This window comes from Oryzias latipes, chromosome 18, assembly GCF_053564925.1.
Source record: "Oryzias latipes strain Hd-rR chromosome 18, Olatipes_Hd-rR_3.1".
NCBI classification, from domain to species: domain Eukaryota; kingdom Metazoa; phylum Chordata; class Actinopteri; order Beloniformes; family Adrianichthyidae; genus Oryzias; species Oryzias latipes.
Window position 1 is genome coordinate 1508774 of NC_136254.1, and position 20426 is coordinate 1529199.

The following is a 20426-nucleotide window of genomic DNA, read 5'->3' on the forward strand; positions in this document are numbered from 1 at the left end:
CTCAATTTTATTTTCATTACACAAAATAAAGAAACTTTTGTTTCAGGCTTTTAGGTGAAACAATTTGATTTTACTGCATAGAACCGTGTCCACTAAACTGGTTCTTTCTCCATCAATAATCAGAGACGTTTCTGAGTATAAATGTGAAATTCCTTCGGCTAAATGTTAGGAAGTTCTGCTGTTCATTTGAGTTTTAATGACTATCAATCACATCTGTGGCAGCCTGACGGGGAACCTCCAGTCAAAATGCTGCCAATGAAACAACTGTTGACCTGTGGCTCCTCTGAGGCTCTTGGTGGTCCCTGCAGGACCCCCCGGGGAGCCCCATCAGTCAGTCAGTCAGTCTGTCCTTTAGCTGGTATGCTGCTGTTGACCTCTCACTATCAGGTGTTGGACTGATTTCCCCTCACAGCCCGCCACGTTTCCTGCTGCCTGAAGCTGCATGTCCGTCATTCAGGCTGAGGAAACTGGTCTAGCAGCACTTCTGACCTTCTGCTCATCCATAAAAAGGTCTCATCATGCCACAGTGACGCGGGGACATCCACAGCAGGGAGGTGCGTTTTGGTTCTTCCTTCTGGTCATAAAGCTGCTGAAACATTTCAGGAAGTGGTTCTTAGAAATGCTTAAACTGCTTATCAAGTAGAAACTCTCAGGCCTTTCTGTTTCTGTGACCAGCAGCCTGGCAGAAATGAGCTGCCTGCAGATTCTTTTTTCCACCTTGTTGTCTTCTGCTCACTGGAAGCATCTGCGCTTTCAAAAAGATGATTTTGTTTTTGAAATCTACGTGAAAACTCGTTTCCAGACTGGTGTGTTTGTCACAGGTTCACTCTTCTACGGTTCATTCAGTGCATTTCCGTGATATTAGTGCTGAACGGGTTTGGATGATGCCTAAAAGCACAGGTGTGGTCAGGTTCTGCACATGTAGGCGGGGCCAGTGTCTGCCCATCCAGTCTGTAATTCACCTGAGCAACACATCTGCACAGACCTGCAACCATCACGGCAAAGAAAGGCGTCTTGGGAAGGCGTGAAAACCGTTTCTAAAACTTCTCCTTGGGAGGAGTTCTTCCTCTGAACCTGAGGTATTTTGCTCCTCCTCATCTGCTTTTTCTGATCCTTCCTCAGCTGATAGATGAGAAAAAAGTCCTTCCACAACATCTGTAACTGAACACTTCCTGCTCCCTGCTGTAAATGCTACATAACATAACAAACATGATCTTTACACGCTTTTCTTTGCACGTTTATATTCTAGTGATGTCATGATTCAGTTTTTGTCTGCAATTATTTAATCCATTTTAACTGCAGATATTCTTAACCTAATAGTTGTTCTGAAAATCCTCATTTTGAAGGTATTTTCATTTCAATTAGGAGAAATCGCTGTAAAATATCCAAATAGAAACAGTATTTTATTATCGCAGGCTTCCAGCTTTACTTTCACTCCATCAAGGGGGATTTTGCTTTCAATCCAATAGAAAAGGGGCCACAGGCAGCTGTTCCTGTTGGGCTTCAGGAAACGTAAGGAAAGGTCAAAATGACTAAATCGACGTTTAATGATTGGATTTTCCTTTCAGCATAAAGACATAGTTGGATTAAAAAAAGACAAGTGGGAGGAGTCATAACTTTTCAACCTGTGAATGTAGACATCTGATGATATGAACTGCATATAAAACAAACGTCATCTGGTTTTTCCTGCGTATTTATGAGAATATTTGAAACACTGAATCCTGCAGATGCTGCGGAAAACTCACGAAAGATTTAAAATCCTTTAACAAACTTTGACAAGTGAGACAGAAAAAAATGGAGAAATCTGTTTAAATGTTTCTGTTCTGTTTGTGTTTGCGTGTCTGATGACAGGAAAAATGGAGAATGGATCTAAACTGAACTGGAACTTTAGATTATCGCTCTGTCTTTTTTGTGTCAGACGATGGTCACGTGTCCTGAACGCCGCTGATGTCTCCGGTCTTTTTTAGACTCTCCGCGTGAGACTCGGTGGGCGCTCCGCCGGAATGTGCGCCTCCGTGTCATAGGAGTCTGTCATCCCACTGAGGAGCTCTGCGCGCCACCTCAGTCTGCGCCACCGGCTCCACCTCTGATCCAGACGCATGGACACTCCATCCCGCCGCGTCAGACATGAAGAGTGAGCGACAGCACCGAGCCAGCAGCGCGAACGCGAACACACCGCGGCACGGGGCGCGGGGCTGACGAACCAAATGTCTGTCGTCGTTCCCAGCAACCCTGCATCTCTTTGCGCACCGAAACGGAAGCCTGGCATGGCGATCAAAAGCGAGGCGGATGTTGAAGAGGAGGCAGCAGGAGAAACATACAGAGGAGGGGTCCTTAAAGCCTCCCGGGCTCATCTCCCGCCGTGCGTCAAAGACCCTGAAGATCACCTCAACTCTGGAGACAAAGAGGAGTGCGCCACGACAAAGCAGCGGTCCAAAGGGGATGATTTGAAACTGGCGCAGCCTGATGCGGGATTACAGAGTGGCGGGAACAGTTTGAGCGGGAGGAGTGACTCGGATGATGAGGAGGAGGTTGTCAGTCTGGTGCTGTCTGATGACTCCGGCCAGTGCGTAACGGAGGACGAGTCCCACTACATCACCACGCACGAGATAGAGCTGTCGGAGCTGTCCGACCACGAAGGCGACTACGACCTCGGCGTGGGCTCCTCCACCAGCTGGGACATCGAGGATGACAGGCGGGTGTACTCGTTTGTGGACTATAGTTTTGACGCCGATCATGGAGCGGCGGGGCTCTGCTCCGCGCGCGCTCAGGGCGCATCAGCAGGAGTCAGCACTCTGCGTGAAAGCGATCCGTTCCCCAGCTCAGATGAGAACACATGGAAGCCGCCGCAGCAGCAGCAGTTCAGGGGAGACGGTGGGGGACAGATCTGCCTGTCAATCAGGGCCACTTCCCGGGCTATAAATGACCCGGGCAACATTCAAGAACAGGAAAACATTCTTTATCGTGCCAGGCGCTCCGGAGACGTGAGCCGTTATGTGTTCAGAGGAGTTGATGGGAAGGCAGAGACGCTGTGTGACAGAGCTAAGTGCTTCATTGCTGCGCCGGGACGCATGCACTTTGGCGGCAAATTGAGGGGGAAGAAGGAGGTCACAGACTCCAGCGGCACGTCCAGCGCAGTCAGTGAGCTGGACGATGCCGACAAGGAGGTGCGCAATCTGACAGCCAGGGCCTTCAAGAGCCTGGCCTACCCTTACTTTGATACCATTAATTTCAGCACCTCCAGCGAGTCCTCCGCGTCAGAGCACGGCCGGGGCCTCAACAGGTGGTCCACGTTTGTCGACCTGAAATATGGAAACGTCAACGTGTCTCAGGGACTCGACCAAAGTGTGGTGTCTTGTCAGCAGTCAGCAGCCTCGTTTGAAATAGCCAACAGTATCGATAATAGGGGTTATAAAGGTCTGGCTCTGGCGCACATCAAACCCCCCACCAGCAAGATCTTCTCTATAAGTGGCAGCCCCCGCGGGGCTTCGTCATCCACACAGAAAATCCAGCTGATGGGGAAGTTTGGTCAGAGCAGCAGCGGGCTCATTAGACTGACGGAGACTCTGAATTTCCGCTGCAATGTCAAAGCAGGAATGTCTGGGGGAGAAAGGCGCACGAAGTCCGCGCAAACCCCTGCGGGATCACGTTCCACAGATGAGGTTACCAACAGTTTGCAAAGGAGTCAGGACAGAGGGGCCAGCAAGCCGCCCCTCAATGCCATGGAAGACATGCAGAAGAAGTCCGTGTTCGCGTCCAGCCTGATTAAAAACGTTCTCTCCAAAAAGATTCAGTTTGAGCAGGAGCGGAAGATGGAGCGGGGGGAGATCAGTGAGCAGCAGCAGCAGCAGCAGCAGCAGCGGCTGCAGCAGCAGGCGCCCTCTCCGCTTCATGCGCACCAGGGGGGCCTGGACAGCCACGGGGGGAAGCTGGGGAGCAGGGATCTGCGCAGTCAGAGCTCCAGGCTTTCCGAGAGCAGCTCTGACTGCGCGCCCGTCTGCGTGGAACAGTTGGGGGACTTTGTGGACAGCGGCTCATGTGATTCCAGGAGCACCCACTCCTGGAGAAAAGATCCGGCCACGCGCGCCCCAGAAACCAATTTAGCGTCGCAGAATGAAGCTGGAATCGATACTAAAAAAGGCGCACTGGGAGCGTCCAAAAGCACGCTGCTTCGCAGCCAAAATAGCGCCTTCAGATGCTGGAAGGACGGCGAGCTAGAGTTTCAAAAGGATCATAAAAACGCGAAAACCCTGGAGGACAGGTTGCCTTCAGCGGATGAGGGTGAGGGGGACCTGAGCTCAGCGCGCAGCAAACTGACGAAAATGTCTCATTTGTTTGTTCCAAGTATCCAGCTGCTGTCCGGTGAAGAAGAGGATGAAGGCGGACAAGCGCGGCGCGGAGATCCTTCTGAAAGTGGGGACAACCCGGGGACAAAACTGCGCGCTGACAGCACCTTCCACCTCTCAGAGTCCAGGAACGCGTCCGCCTCCAAATCTCCGGAAATCAAAATAAACCTGAGGAGCGTCAGAGACGATAAAAGCCAAGCTTTTGGTGTCTCCAAACGGCGCGCTCCTATTTTAGGCTCCAAGGCGCCGAGCTTCAGCAGAGCAGATGACTTCAAATGCCAAGCGCTGGCTGCAGCTCTGAAGGGCGAGTCCTCAGACAAAGTTCCACACTTCATGGTAAGAGACATCCGAGAAAACAAGGGCAAGCTCCAGACGCCGATCCACCAAGTGAGAGATGTGCGTAAGCTGGTTAAAAGCTCTTATCACTTTGTTTCTTTGGATACCAGTGAAAACAAGGCCAGCTCTGCCTGTGCTGACAGTCACAGCGAGCAGAGGAAGCAAATGCAGCCCAGAAATCCAGACCCTGTGTCCCCCATAGTGATAAAATGTCAATCTGTAAACACCAATTACCCTGGGAAACATCCTGGAAATGTGGAACCAGCCGAACAGGAGTCACTTGACTCTGACAAAGTGACTCTGGGGGACGCTAAAAGTGATCCACCACTGAGGGCAGGGGGCCCAACGTCTCACAGCTCCTCAGAGGAGAACCCTGGACTCAGAACAGAGACACAGATGAAGGCAGAAAAGGGGTCCGAGCTGGCAGACAAAAAGCCGGAATCTAAGGTTGCTAATCAAGTGGCTTTGGAAAAGCTTCAGGCTGCTGTGAAAACCATGGAGCAGCTTTATGTGTTTGAGAAGAACGAATGGAAGAGAAAGAGCGAGCCGGAGCCTCTGACGGACAGCCACGTGCTGTCACTGATCACCAGTGAGGAGCTGGGTGGAGCTGACGAGGAGGACGTCGGCTGTTCCGATGTGGACAAAACCAGAAGAGACTCCTATCCCAGAACCGAAGCCTCCCCTGGCTCTGAGGATCCAGGAAGTGGGGAAGCAAACGACCCGTTCGGGTCTCCTCAGCCGTCCAGCAGCCACGACAACTCGCTGCTTTCCAAGTCCCATCAGGCCATAAACGTAACTAGTCACAGAAACACGTCCGACTTCAAGTTCTGTGCAGCTCCAAGCATCCACCTGTCCAACAACTTCACTCAAACACCTTTTAGCGACAGAAACGTGGCCCCAAAGTCCCCCCAGCTCCCCGTTTCTGTAAAGATTAGTCGCAAAAAGGAAGCAGGGGAATGGAGAAATGAGGAAAAGTTTCATGTGTCAAACGCGTTGTCTGATAATTACCTGACTATTCCTGTCAAATCCCACCCAAAGGAAAGCAAACAACCTCCACCTGCTGACAAGACTTCTGGGTATTCATTTTCTAACCAATCAAAGCCGACCCCCCCACCAAACCACCAGTGGTCTGGCTCCAGAAGCCAGGAGCAGCACATGCCAAAGACGACGCACTCCAGCCACGGGATGCAGACCCCTTCACCTGAGATTCCCCCGGCCACAATTTATCACTCCCTACCGCTGGGAATGTCCCCCAGCCAGCCACAGATGTACTGCTTCTCCCCAATAATGACCCCAGCCCCCACCCTAGAGCCCTTCCACGCCACTCAGAGGAAGATGCTCCTGGACCCCACCACTGGAAACTACTATCTGGTAGACACTCCGGTGCAGCCGGCCACAAAGCGTCTCTTTGACCCGGAGACGGGTCGCTACGTGGACATGCCGATCCCACAGCCTCCCATGACCCCCCTGCCCATGCCCCTCCCACCAATGGCCCTCAGTCCCGGGGCGTACGGGCAGACCTACATGATCTACCCCAGCTTCATGCCGGCGCCGGCAGTCATACCTTCCCGGGCGCTGGTGCACTCGCAGATGTCCCTGCCGTCGGAGGCAGAGTGCGGGGAGAAAGCACCGTCGCAGCACAACGAGGGGGTGTACATGGAAAGCCCCTTCTACATGTCCACTGGAACGTACCACCAAGCAGCTTCTGGGGGTCAGCAGCAGGGCGCCGCAGCCGGCAGGCCTCAGCAAACCCCGACCGCCGTCTCACAGCCCATCATAAGCATCACCTCCCAGCAAGGCCCCAGGATCATCGCCCCGCCCTCGTTTGACGGGACGACCATGAGCTTTGTGGTGGAGCATAGATGAGAGGCGCCTCACCGGAACAGGTGAACAATTCAATCGGTTTCCTTTGAGAAGAAGAATGAACCATTTAAGAGTCTAGTTTAGAGAAGATGCAGTGATACTTATGATGGTCTTTCATTGGATCTCAGCACACGGGTTAGTCATGGTCAAACTGCCAAAACTCGTTTTCGGTTGATCCTTTCTAGGTTGATGCTCCGTGTAAAACTAGCTAGATGTTCATGTTAGAGCGGCACTGTGCTGCAGCAGCTCCTCTTCTTCAGTCCAGACGTCTGTTTTCTGACAAACTCATCATTCCTGTGTGAAACCTGAGATGACTAAACGGGATCTGCAGACGTACTTCAATGTAGTTCTTCAAAAATAGTTTGGAGCAGTTCTGATCAGCTGCCATTTTTGGGGCAGAAGGCCTGCTTGGTGGCAGGTTTTTGGAGGTTCTGGTCCTCATGAGTGAGTGAAGTCCTTGTCGTCAGATGGTTTTCTTTGAGGCAGAATGTCCTCCTCAGCTGTAGTTCACACACCTGGAAGATCTAAAGCCGTCTCTGATCCGAACATCAGAATCCGGCTGGAGGAACAGCAGGAACGGGGCGCCTCGGTCTCACTTCGAATCGGTTAGGCAAACGGGCCGGCCCAAGGGTGCTCTGCGTGTTCAAACACACGTGAAGTGACGTCTGTCTGACAGGGTTTGATTAGCCGCTCTGCATGTCAATCAAGCACCGTACTTCACGTTGAAGATGATCATTTGCTGAGGGATTTTTAAAATACATATTTATATGTTTTTGTTTGTTCATCTTTGATGATCTACCCACAAACCCTTTTAAGGGACGTAATCAGCAGCCCTGGTTGAAATAGTCTGTATGCTGCTGTATTTAAGCCTTTCAGAGTAAAGGATACTATGTGATCAGACATGATCTTGGACACTAAAGAACCATTTTTTTATGAAAATTATTTTTCAGCTCATTTTTCTACCAGGAAGTAAGACGACTCGATCTCTGAGGCCCCGCCTTCTTCTCCTTGTGGGTGCCGCCCATTTCATGACATCATCATGGAGTCGGCCTCATCAGCGTGTCTGAGATTCTCCCATGAAAACAAACATCATCCAAACTTTACAAAGATGGACGTTCATATAATTCATAGAAAATTAAAGTGTTTAGCCAATCACGTCTAGCTCCATGAAGGAAGTGGGGGGTCTGTTACCCTGGGGGCGGGGCTGGCAGTGCAGAGTCTTCCTGGAAGGGGCGGGTTCCTCAGATATGATGTCACAATGTGAGGACCTGCTCGTTTTCGTGGGTTGGGAGGGGCTGGTGCTCAGAGCAGGTTTTTAGAGGAATCCTCAGATATTTGTGAATGGATCAAAATACCGGTTTGGGGTTGTTGTTTCTGGAGAGAAATGAACATTATGACACACTAAAAAGCTCAGAAAGTTTATTGTGCATGATATAGGTTCTCTAAATCGCTGCTCTGCACGCTCTGTGGGGGTTACACTGGAGATTGACCCGGCCCGTCTAGAATTCTTCCACGTCTGGACTGAAATAAAACCCTTTACTGCTTTGGCAGTGTGCAGTGGATCCTACTCATTCTGCTGCATGGTTATGGATCTGTCTGTGGATGTTTTCAATAAAAACAAATTAGCTTTTTACCAAGAAAAAAAAAACATGCAAGCCCAAACCATGGCATCACCACCACTGTGTTCATAAGCTGAGTTTTGGCTCAGAGGCAGATCCTCAACTCTCCAAGCCTTAGCCTTTGCTCCGTCCTTCTGTCCTGCTGACTGGACTGTGATTCAGTCTGACTCCCTAGAGGTTGTTTCCGGTTCCACATTCATGTCTCGACTGCTCCTACCATGTTCTTATCATCCACTGGAGTTGTTTTTCTTGGTCTGCCTGTTGGGCGTCTCTTATTTAGTGCCCCAGGGGTTTCTTGTGCACATTTGCCCCACTGCAGTCCTTCTTGCAACCTTTTTTGCTGTCTGGGGTTCATGTTCACTGAATATGCAGTTTCAAAAACCCGCATGTGACCCTGAGCGTGGACTTTAACCGTTGTGTGATTACAGACACCAGGACAACAACGAAGACCAACCAGACTCATGTTCCTGTGTTCTACTGAAAAGTGGGTTGGAGTTTGAACAAAAGCTGGCAGCAACATTTCTGTCTGGTTCTCAAAACAGAAGAAAGAGGCTGGAGTTTAGTGTTGTTAAAGCTTTCCATACACTTTGGGCATTCACAGTTATTTCCCACCGTGTGAAGGAGATGTTCAGTTTCCAAAAAACACAACGCTGATTTTCCGTCATGCGTGCCTCAGGACATGTGTCCGGTCCTGGAGTTTGTAGCCGCTTCATGTGCTGAACAGGCATGACGGGAGCAAAAGATTTGGTTGTAAAGTTTGCAGCTAAACAGTTGGGCCCCGCCTGCTAGCGTGTGCGTCCTCAGATAAGGCCCTGAGTGAGGATTGTTCATGGGGAAGGTGTTACAATGTGCCAGTGTGTACATGTGTGCAGCAGAGAGAGTTCAAACTCTAGCAGTTTGTTGTCTGTGTGCAAAAGCTTCAGCTGCTGCAGGATGTCAGATTCTGGCTGGCAGCTTGCTGCAGTATCAGTGAGCTTTTTATAGGAGCAGTTGTTGCAAGACGGAGAGGGTGAGAAGTCGGCTTCATGGCATCAACAAAACATGCTGCATAGCAGCGAAGAGCCTCAACTGCTCTTGGTGAACATTTTGGAGTTTCCCCTCTCAGAATGTCCCCACATACCGCTGAGACCAGCTGGCAACTCAACTCTAAGTTAACTTCAGTTTACAGGAGCTTCTTCATCTTTTCCTTTCAATCCTGAACGTTAAAATCCGACAGAAGTGGCTGAAAAGAGGGAATACCTTTGTTGTCATGGTAACATGCATAACCACAGGCGGTGAAGGTGTGTGCGACCTTCAGCTGAAATCATGGACGTTTGCTGCGTTTCTGCTGTTGTCCGTCCCCCTTCTCTGCTTTCCATTTGAAATCTTGGTTCTGCAGGACTTTCTGAAGCAGGAAACGGGTTTGGATGCCAAAGGAAGGTTCCCATCAGGCTGCAGTGATGCAGATGTTGATGGTTGGATCCGTCTGAGAACAAATTAGGATAAAAGTCCTGGTGCAAAACACCAACATGTCTCTAACCTCAACATTTAATATATAAACAGCCAACAATAACATTTAAAACTACAGTATGTTACTCAGGGACGGCATGGTGGTGTAGTGGTTAGCACTCTGAGCTCACAGCAGGGAGGCCCTGGTTTGAATCCCGGCTGTGTCATCTCTGTGGAGTTTGCATGTTCTCCCTGTGGGTGACCGGCTTCCTCCCAACAGGCTTCACTGATGACTCCAAAGACTCCTCTCCATTGAGCAGTCCGGTCAATACCAGTCCAGTATGTTGAGCATTTCCATTGTGGACCCGTTAGGCCAGACTGTACCATTTTAAGGCCCTGTTTGTTGTAGGTCGCTCACCTAAATCGCCTGGACCGTTCTAAACCGTGCCGTACCGCTCAGTTGAAACGAGGCTTACATTTCCCCATAGGTGTCAATGTGTTTGTTATTGTGGGTGGATGGATGGATGGACATGAGGGATATTTCAATGGTCCTCTGCTATAGTGACAAAACATCTAATCATTCTGACCTGCAGTGCCTACACAATGCCAAATGGATGAAGGATTTTGGGAGCACTGACTGTTTAAATGAAAAGGACAATTAGTTTTGACGCCTGAGTGAATTGTTTTGGGGGAGATATGAGCTTTTGCAGGTGAACCATGGTGTTGTGCCGAACCATCCACATTATTTGGGCAAAAGCACCAAGAGTGTCGAGAACGTCCGGTCTGCTTCAAGAAATTGGCCAAAGCAATTGAGAAGGATCTTTGCCATTTTGGTGGCACTGACTCTTTACATGGGAAAGGAATTTAGTTTTGAAGCACGAGTGAACAGTTTTGGGAGATATATTAGATTTTGCAAGTGATGTGCTGAACTGTAAGACTGTTTTACCAAATGATCTTAGAATTTTCAGAATGTAATTTCTGTTTCAAGAAAATGAGCCAAACCAATGGAGAAAAACTAAAATCCACAGAAATCAAAAGAGATGATGTCATCTTCCTGTACCTGTCAGTGAAGGAAATCAGTGCTTTGCAGCACAGCTGACCTCAAAGAGGAGCTCCTTTTTTTTTTCCACAACTTTTTATTTAAAGAATTAGTCATGACAACACAGCAACTTCAATAATACCAGTTACGTTTTCCTTATAAAAAGACAAAAAGCAAAAAGGAAATAAAATAATTAAAAAAAAAAAAAAAAAAAAAAAAAAAAAACTGTATTGTATGACATTTCACTCAAAACAAATATCTACACTCAAACAAATAAAAATTATAATTACATAAAACAAAACTTAACAACGAACATTGCTTCTCTTACATGATACCATCACAGCTCTCCTTTTCAAAAGCTTTTAAACTGAGGTTGCAAAATTCCGTGCGGTTGAGATCAAAAATCTGTTGAATCATCTATTTGTTCTAATTTTTGAATATAATTAATAAAGGGTCCCCAAATTTCCTCAAATAGGTGTTGTTTGCTTTTATGGATATACATTATTCTTTCCAAAGGAAGGCAATACAACATTTGTTTTAGCCACTGATTTATGCTAGGTCTGTTCATGTTTTTCCAAGCCTGTGCAATACACCTTTTAGCCGTTAAGAAACTGATATCAATAAATGTACTCTCTGTATTACTAAAATTATGTTTCACTGGATATATAGTCAAAAGAAATAGGGTAGGGCTCAATGTAAGTTGTTTTGAGATTATTTTTTCTATTGTAATTTTAACTTCTTCCAAAAAGATTTGTATTTGGTGACATTCCCACATGCAATGCTTCAATGTGCCTTTAAATCCACATTTTGCACAAACATCTGGTATGTTCTTATTATATTTATTTAGTTGCACTGGTGTCGTATATAAACGCATTAACCATTTAAATTGTAGTATTCTCAGTCGACTGTTAATAGACATAGAATGAATCTTACAACATGCCCTTGTCCAATCATTTTCATTAATATTGAGTGATAAGTCATCATTCCATGATTTTAATTTACCATTTGAGTTCTCTGATGTATTAGATGTCAATAAGTTATAGAGGTCCGAAATTATGCCTTTTCTTAATTTGTTTTTCATCATCTGGGTTTCCAGCTGTGAAAAAGGAATTTTGTTAAGACTCTTTTGGTTTGCATTCACAAAGCTTCTTAGCTGAAGATATTTAAAGTAGTGTTTTTTATCCAGGTCGTACATAGATTTTAGCTCCTCAAAGGACATAAAGGTATCAGACTGTGGGGGGTACAAATCTCTAATTGTTCTAAGTCCTTTGGATGCCCACGTTTTAAACGTTGTATCCATTCTTCCTGGTACAAAACACTGGTGACCCCAGATTGGGCTGAATTGTGATAAAGAATTTACTTCTTTTAAATAGTTTTTGACCTCAAACCAGACCTTTATCATGTGTTTCAAGAAAGGATTTTTGATTTGTCTTTGTAACTTTCTTATTTTATCGGAGTATAAGAACGACGGTAAAGGTATTTTTAAATTGTGGGACTCCATTTCCACCCAATGTGGATTATTCTCATTAGAGAAGTAAAACATAATGGAGCGCAGATGTGTAGCCCAGAAGTAATGCTTAAAATTAGGGCATTTTAGCCCCCCTCCATCAAATGGTAAGTATAGTAAAGTAAGACGGAGTTTAGGTTTTCTGTTGTTCCATATAAAGGCTACTGTGATTTTCTTTAACCAAGCAAATAATTCTAGAGGGGGTGCCAGAGGGATATTTTGGAACAAGTATAGCAGTTTTGGCAATACGTTCATTTTTAGGATATTTATTCTTCCCATTATAGTTATGGGCAGCTTCATCCATCTGTCTATTGAATCTTTGATTTTTTCTTTTAAGTAATCATAGTTACGTTGGACAACTTGATCCAGCTTTGGTACAATTACCACTCCTAAGTATTCAAAATGTTCAACTACTTTAAAGTGAGATGTTTTGGAAGTGGGGTTTTGCCTTTCCATAGAATTTAGCATTAAAATTGAGGATTTTGCATTATTCACTTTATATCCTGAAATACTTCCAAATATTTGAATCACTTCCAGCACTGCTGGGATTGATGAAGTAAGGTTACTCAAATATAAAATGACATCGTCTGCAAACAAAGAAATTTTGTGTTCAGTGGGTCCTATTGTGATTCCAGTTATCTGTGTATGTGCACGAATCGCTGCTGCAAATGGTTCTATTGCTAAAGTAAAAAGCAAAGGAGAGAGAGGACGTCCTTGCCGACATCCTCTCTTAATTTTAATTGGCTTAGAGAAATTTCTATTTGTTAAAACTTCCGCTGTCGGGTCTTTATACAAAATCTTGATCCATTTTATAAAGTTGGATCCACATCCAAATCTTTCCAAGATACTGAAAAGATAGGGCCACTCAACCCTATCAAATGCTTTTTCTGCATCTAATGACAGGAGAGCAGTATCTCTGTTTTCTTTTTTATGATGAATGATATTTAAAACTCTTCTCACATTATGAGATCCTAGTCTTCCAGCAACAAAGCCATTCTGATCTCTATTTATTATATGTGGCAGAACGTTTTGGAGACGCCTTGCTAACAATTTGCAAATAATTTTAAGATCAGAATTCAGTAAACTAATAGGCCTCATATTCTCGCATTTGTTAGGTGGTTTACCTGGTTTTGGCAGTAATGTGATAAGGGCTTGATTCATGGAGAGTGGAAGACATTCTTTTTCAAATGCCTCAGTAAACATTTCCAGTAGGGGTGTTAGCAATTTATCCTTAAATTTTTTATATATTTCAATCGGAATACCATCTGGACCTGGACTTTTTCCTGATTTCATGTTTTCAATAGTTTGTGCGACTTCTATGTTATTAAACTTTAAATTCAAATTGATCTTATTCTCATTTGAGATAACTGGAATATTCAGCCTATTTAGGAAACTATTAATGTCAGTAGGATTGCAGTTCCCTTGAGCGTCATACAGTTTCTGGTAATACTCTCTAAAGGCATTGTTGATATCTTTTGGATTGACTAAGTTTTGTTCATTTTTTGTGATACATGTGATAGAGGTTTTAGTTTCCAGTTGTTTTATTTGCCATGCCAATAATTTTCCAGCCTTGTCACCTTGTTCATAAAATGTTTGTTTTAACCTTAAAAGGCTTGATGCAGCCCTGTTACTGGACTGTTTGTCATATTCTGCTCTTAGGAGTAATAACTCTTTTTTTGCTTCCAGATCCCCATTTTCATAAATTTTTTGTTGTGTGTGTTTTATTTTGTTCTCTAGTTGTGCAAAATTTTGTTTGTCTTTCTTATTTTTATAGCTTGTGTAACTAATTATTTTTCCTCTAAGAAATGCCTTAAAGGCATCCCATCTAATGCAGGCTGAAGTTTGATCTGTGTTGAAGTAGAAAAAGTCATCTATTTGTTTTCCTATGTATTTAACAAACTCTCCGTCCTGCAGCCATTTGTGTTGGAATCGCCATCTAGGAGGGTCGCCGGATATTTTTTCATCCCTGTATACTAGGCAACATGGAGCATGGTCCGAAATTACAATATTGTCATATGTACATTTTTGGATTTTGGACATCAATTCAGAAGAAATTAGGAAATAATCTATACGTGAGTAGGTTTGAAATGTTGCAGAATAGCATGAATAGGCCTTGGTTTGCTGATTTAATTCCCTCCAAATATCTAGTAGTTTTAGTTCTTTCATTGATCTCAGAATACTCAGTCTACAGTTGTTATGAGTTTGGTCGGTTCCTGTGGATCTATCCAGGCTTGGATTTAAGGTACAGTTAAAGTCCCCAGCTATTATAAATTGCCCGGGCAGCGCTGAAAGTGTAAGGAACAGGTCTTCATAAAACTTAAAATCATCAGAATTAGGACCGTAAATATTAACCAAATTTAATGTTTCCAACAATAATGATCCTTGTATTATTAAATATCTACCCCTCTTGTCTTTAATCACATTACTGACATGGAATGGTACAGATTCATGAATAAGAGTCATCACTCCTCTTGCTCTGGAAGAAAATGCTGAAGCAAATACGCTCCCTCGCCACCTTCTTCTAATTCTTTTTTCGTCTTCCTCTAGAAGATGGGTCTCCTGAAGAAAGACTATTTTGGACCCCATATCTTTTATTTTGTTTATTACTTTTTTGACCTTTTTGAAACGTTGCAATCCCCTGCAATTCCATGTTACAAAGTTTAGATCTACTCCTTGCATTAATTTAGACAGATCAAAGTATTTATTTGCATTTAGAGTAAATTGTCTCTTGAAAAAAAAGAGATCTGTATTTCTTTTCAGCTGCTGTGAAACTTTCACATAATACAATGAACATTTTTTTAAAGAGAAGCCTAACTAACCTGGATATAAGAGAACATATCCAAAACACCAAACTTGAACACCCGTTACCCCATTTACCCAACTGAATGGGTTTCCCTCCCCCCACATTGTGTCTCCCGCCATGGCACGTGCCTGATCCTCTCTCTGGGAGGAGCAGTCTGCCCATGTCACTCAAATCGAACATTAACGCCACTGCTGGTCGTGCCTTGACCAAAAATAATTTTTCTACGCTGCTAATTTTCACATAATGTATACAGTTGTAGAACTTGTTTCAAAAAAATATTATTAATTAAGAAAAAGAAAAATAAAGGAAGAAGAAAAAAAAAAAGTCACTCAGATGTTTCCATATTGGAATGCCAATTTTACCGTCCCGTTACCTGTTTCTCACAACTGTTGAGAGAATAGTGAGTCAGATCAGAATCACTTTCACTCGGAGTTCTTCTGGATCTTCTTGAGAAACTCTCGAGCCTCTGTCGGTGTTTTAAAGGCGTGCGTCTTCCCCTCGTAGGTCACCAGTAACTTTGCTGGGTGAATCACTCCGTGCTTTATCCCCAATCTGCGCAGATCCTCTCGAACCGAGTCGAACTGTTTCTGAAGCTGGTGCACTCCCGCTGCGAGGTCCGGGTAGAATCGGATCCGCTGCTCCTTGTAGCGAAGCTCCTTTTTGGCCCGCGCCGCAGAGACAACAGCCAGCTTATCCTTATAGTTAAGGAATCTCATGATGAGAGTGCGAGGTGGAGCGTTGCCGTCTCTCCGCGGTCCGATTCGGTGCGCTCTTTCTATGGTCAGCGGAGTCTGAAGCATTTCGGTGCCGAGCGCCTCTGGAAGCCACTTTTCCAAGAACAGGCACGGGTCTTGTCCTTCAGCTCCTTCTGGCAAATTGACAAGTCTTAAATTGTTCCGCCTTGATCTTGATTCCAAATCTAAGACTTTGTCCTCCAGAACTTTTCCTTTTGCTTCCAGTGCGCTCACCTTGGCCTGCAAAACGCTGATGTCGTCCTCCGTGTTGGAAATGCGCACCTCCGTTTGTGTCACTCGTTCAGCGCAATCATTCAGTTCCCGTTTTATGTCTTCGACTGCCAATAAAAGTTTGTCAAATCTTGTAGAAAAGTCTGTCTTCATGGAGGTCACAACAGACAGTATTTTATCCACCTTGCTGCTTTCCTCCTCGCGCGTCTCCGCCATTTGGACAGTGGCAGCGTTAGCCTTCTGCGCTTCCCCTCGAAGACGAAACTCCGTTAACTTGGGTTGCTTAGAATTTTCAGTTGTTTCTTTTCCAGTTTTAGGTTTTTTAGGCATTATTCCTTCATTCCTCTTGTAATTTAGTTTTGGATAGCAGCAAGTAAAGTTCTTGGTATAGCACGAGCTGCAGAGCGGCAGAAAACACGACTTTTCACATGGCCGCCATAACCGGAAGTCTCAAGAGGAGCTCCTTGGTTTGCATGTTCTCCAGACAGTCTAGCGTTGACCACTGCTGGTAACCAAATCAGGCGTTGATGTTGTTAAGACTTGTCCGCAACAGTTTGTGCACCATTTTCCTCATGTTTCCAACACCTGCAATCAGGAGCGGCCTTTGCAGGTCCACCGGATCCTATCCATCAGTGATGTGAACGGTTGTCTCCGTAGATTAACAGACAACTCTTCTTAGCTTGTTTTGACAGAGTGACTTCTTTGGCTTAAAATCTGTCTTGCAATGAGATGTTTCTGTCCGTTATCGAGGTTCCCGCATGGACACGTATCACTGGATGAAGTGGGTTTGACGTCACCATAGAAGTCTTTGGGATTTTGGCTTCTTGGAGCCAGCTGGTACTTCCTGTTTGGGACGCCAGGGGGGAGGGGCCACTCAGTGCAGTGATGTATTCTGTCAATGGGTTCCAGGAGCAGCTGGAGCTAAAGCACAGCCATTAGTCCTCCTTTAACGGGACCTCTCTGCGGCTTTTGACACGCTAAGCCCCGGCATTCTGCACGTCTAAACTCTCTGACGTGTCCTCAGATGGGACGATCTTTCAAAGCTTTTTCTGGAGGTATTTCTGCAGCTGAAGGGAAGCTGGGAGACCGAGGATCGACTCACAACTTCAGCGGCAACATTTTGTTTCAGCTGGAAAGCTTTGCAATAATCTAGTGTTGCTAAAACCAAAAACATTAACTAGTAAGACAGAGGGGGCAGCCTGCTGCAAGCATATTTATAACTGTGTCAGATTGTAATGATGAAAATGGTCAATAATCAAGCTAAAGGCCGTGTCCCACAGCTACTACGTACATTTGGATGAAAACTGGTCAAACGTGGAAAAAGTGAGAAAAGTTGTGAAATTTTCCCAAATGAACTACATCAAAACCACAGAATAAGTACGAATAAACCACGCAAAGAACACATAAACCAACGTAGAGCGTGGTTTATTAATTATATGCAATTCATTAGTGATTCGTGCGTCGTTTGTATCACAGAAGACTGAAATTACATACGTGGAAATGCACAAATGTAAACATTGGCAGCGTGACACGACCTTTAGGCCCAGAAAGGCCTTCCTTCAGTGAGATGATCAGGACTTTGTAACATGCTCGGCAGGTTCAGCGCTTAAGGGTCACATCACTGCTGGTTTTTACTTGTTGATGCTGTGATTAAAGAGACAAAACATTTGTTTTGCTGTTTTTATCTCCAACAGAACAGAATTTAGAAAAACCTGGACTCGTCTGGATTTGGACTCGTCTGGGAGACTCGTCTGGGTTTGGACTCGTCTGGGAGACTCGTCTGGGTTTGGACTCGTCTGGCTCCACATGTTTCTACCAGAGTTTTGGCTCTTTTCACGGCGCCGCACATCCTGCTGCCTCGCCAACAGGCAGCGGTCGGTCAAACGTCTCCTCCGCCTCTGATTGGCTGAGGAGCTCGAGCGTTGACGTGATTGTAAGAAAAGGAAAGTTTTCCTTCAAACTGACGAGTTGCCTTTCATTTGACTGCAGTAGCTTGATGAACATTACTGAAGTGAGACGTTTCTTGTTTGCGTTTGAATTTGTTTGTGTTTTAAAAGAGTCTGAAACTGTACAATGACTTAATGACTTCCTGTCTGCTCCTCGCCGTCACATCCTCTAAATGAGGCTTTGCTGATTTGAGACTCAGATGTGTGTTGTGTACCCCATGTCCCTTTTGCGTTATAATCTTTGGTTGAAACCAAACAAGAGTTGTGTTTGTGTTGAAAACACGGGATCTGCTGGACAGTCCATCCTTTCTTTTTTAGCCAAAGAACAAACCTGATCAGCGTCTCTGTACGCTGGAACAGGATTTTCTTTTTTTTTTGTATAACTGTGTTCAGGAAAATGTTTTTGCAGATGTTGAAGTTGAGCCACGACAAGACTGTTGTGGTCTTGAACAGTTTTGTGTCCTGTTTATTTAGTGTGTGTGTGTGCAATGATCACAGCGTTCAAACCGTGCCTGTGTCGGTGTCTGACTCACAGTAAACTCAGATCAGCTGTTTGTCCAAAATCATTCTTCAGAATTTGGACAAACTGATTTGAATGAGATGCACTAAAATTCCACATATATTTAATAAAAATGCAATCATACTGACAGTTTCCAACATAGTTTTTTTGTCTGCTGTATCGGTTTACGGTGGCCGAGAGGTGCAAGACACGTTTGCATTTAAGATACAACAAATCCCGCTACAAATCCAGAAACACAACAACGGAAGTGGAGCCACGGCTTCTACCAGAAAGGAAGGTCGTATAAAACCAATCGTGTAGAAAAGCTGCTCGCTTTGCTTCATTTGTTCTCCATCTTCTGCTGTCGTGTTTTGCTGCTGGACGGAAAGGGAAAACCCTTAATACCGGAAGTGACGCAAAAACTTTACCTTGCTAAACATTTTTGTAATTTTTATTGTAGTAATACAATTAAAAAATGCTTTTGGACTGATTCATGTATTAATAATGTCCACATAGATAAAACATAATAAATAACTTTAAAAAACTCACACATGAGTGGTTTTTAACGTACGTAAACCCAGATTTGCTTTTGTGTTTCAGTATTTGTGCATTTTTTGTTGTTGTACGTTAAATGTAAATGTGTTTGGCACCTCTCAGCCCCCGTACCTTTTACTGTATTACAGTTAGCATGAGTCACAGAGACGTCACATGATTCATTCAGCAGTGCGGCTGCAGGCGTCTCAGTTTCCACGTCCTGCTTGGAGCCGTTGGGTCTTTGTCTGAAGGGCATGAGGATTTGTTCGTCTGTGCAGTGATGTGAACCGTCTGAGAAGAGCTGTTGCGCAGTGAGGCCACGTCACCAGATGGTTGTCTGATTTTCTTTCTGTGGGGGGGAAACGCACGTAGGGCTGCCTGATGACAAAAAAGGACTTTTTCATTGATGGAGAGAAAGTGAGTGCTCTGTGGAAAGAGAGCTGGGATTTTATTTGGATCAATAAACTGATGGAAAACTGTCTCACATCTCCAACGTTTCTTGAAAACCCAATAAAAAAGAAATTACCAAAAAAAAGGAAAAACTGTGTTCCAATGTTACGGTAAAAAACAAGCATTGTGATCCAGATTTTTGTCTCTATATTACAAAGCTTATGTCACCATTTTCTTATTTACTTTACCTGACAGAGTGAGGATAGTGTAACAAAACGAGGAGTTGATGCTATAGTTCAAGTAAAACCAAACAAATTCAGACGCAAAGACAAGACCAACACCAATTCTTCCCCGTCAGGACGGGAAACACTACTTACAACATTATGTCTAAAGTATATATGGATTTTTGGAAATGTTTTGAATGCTTCATGTGACAGTAAATCATGAAATTGTGTGTTTTTCAAAGTGTCAGCTGTTTACAAGTGTTGGAAAAGTTGATGCTGTTGCTGGAGATGATGGTCACTCTGAAGACAAAATAAAGACGCCTGTGGTATCACGTCCAGCTATAGGATGATGTTCAGTCTGATTTAAAGTCCTCATGTGTTCATACGTTCCTCATTTCTGTACGTTCAGCCATAAAAGTAAAACAAACTGTTAAATTGAATGCATGAAGATGGGAGTTTAGTGAGAGAAATAAATGAAAACTGGAATAAAGAAATGATTTCTGGAAGGATTTACTTCTCAGTTTAAGAACTTTTAGGGGAAATGAACAAAACACAGTTCGTTCTCTACAAAACGTCAAAGATTATCCCTAAAATGCTGTAAATTATCCTACAAATAAAAGTTATTTTATCCTGTAGTTTAGTCTTTTTGCCATTTGATTCTTTTTTTACCATAAAGACAATGAAGCCCTCCAAGCAGCATCATCTTGGCACAGTTACTGCTTTATTTCATGCACATTGTGTTAATTTGAGGATATTTGGGGTCACTCTGAGCTCTGCCTCTCCCCCCTCCTGCCTGGACGTCCCAGAGACAGAGTTAAACTGGCTTAGCACGGCGTATTCTGGAATGTGTGCTAAATAAGCAGTTGGGGGGTGTTAAAGGTTTCTCTGCTGGCTGACAGCCCACACCGTCTCTGAGTTAGGAGGCGC

At 44.7% G+C, this 20426-nt stretch overlaps 1 protein-coding gene across 2 annotated transcripts; it reads left to right on the forward strand.

The window, feature by feature from the left end:
• Positions 1–264: 264 nt before the first annotated feature.
• Positions 265–19366, forward strand: c18h4orf54 (chromosome 18 C4orf54 homolog). 2 transcript variants are annotated; one of them, XM_004080099.5, is made up of 2 exons: positions 265–6568; positions 17601–19366. In XM_004080099.5, the coding sequence occupies exon 1, from the start codon at positions 2208–2210 to the stop codon at positions 6546–6548; it is 4341 nt and encodes a 1446-aa protein (XP_004080147.2). In that variant the 5' UTR covers positions 265–2207; the 3' UTR covers positions 6549–6568; positions 17601–19366. The 2 variants fall into 2 exon arrangements, with proteins under 2 accessions (XP_004080147.2, XP_020567501.1); XM_020711842.3 differs by lacking the exon at positions 17601–19366 and adding an exon at positions 7496–8092.
• Positions 19367–20426: the final 1060 nt, after the last annotated feature.

Coding starts and splice junctions, on each gene's coding strand:
- c18h4orf54 (XM_004080099.5), top strand. CDS start 2,208: ATGTCTGTCGTCGTTCCCAGCAACCCTGCATCTCTTTGCGCACCGAAA.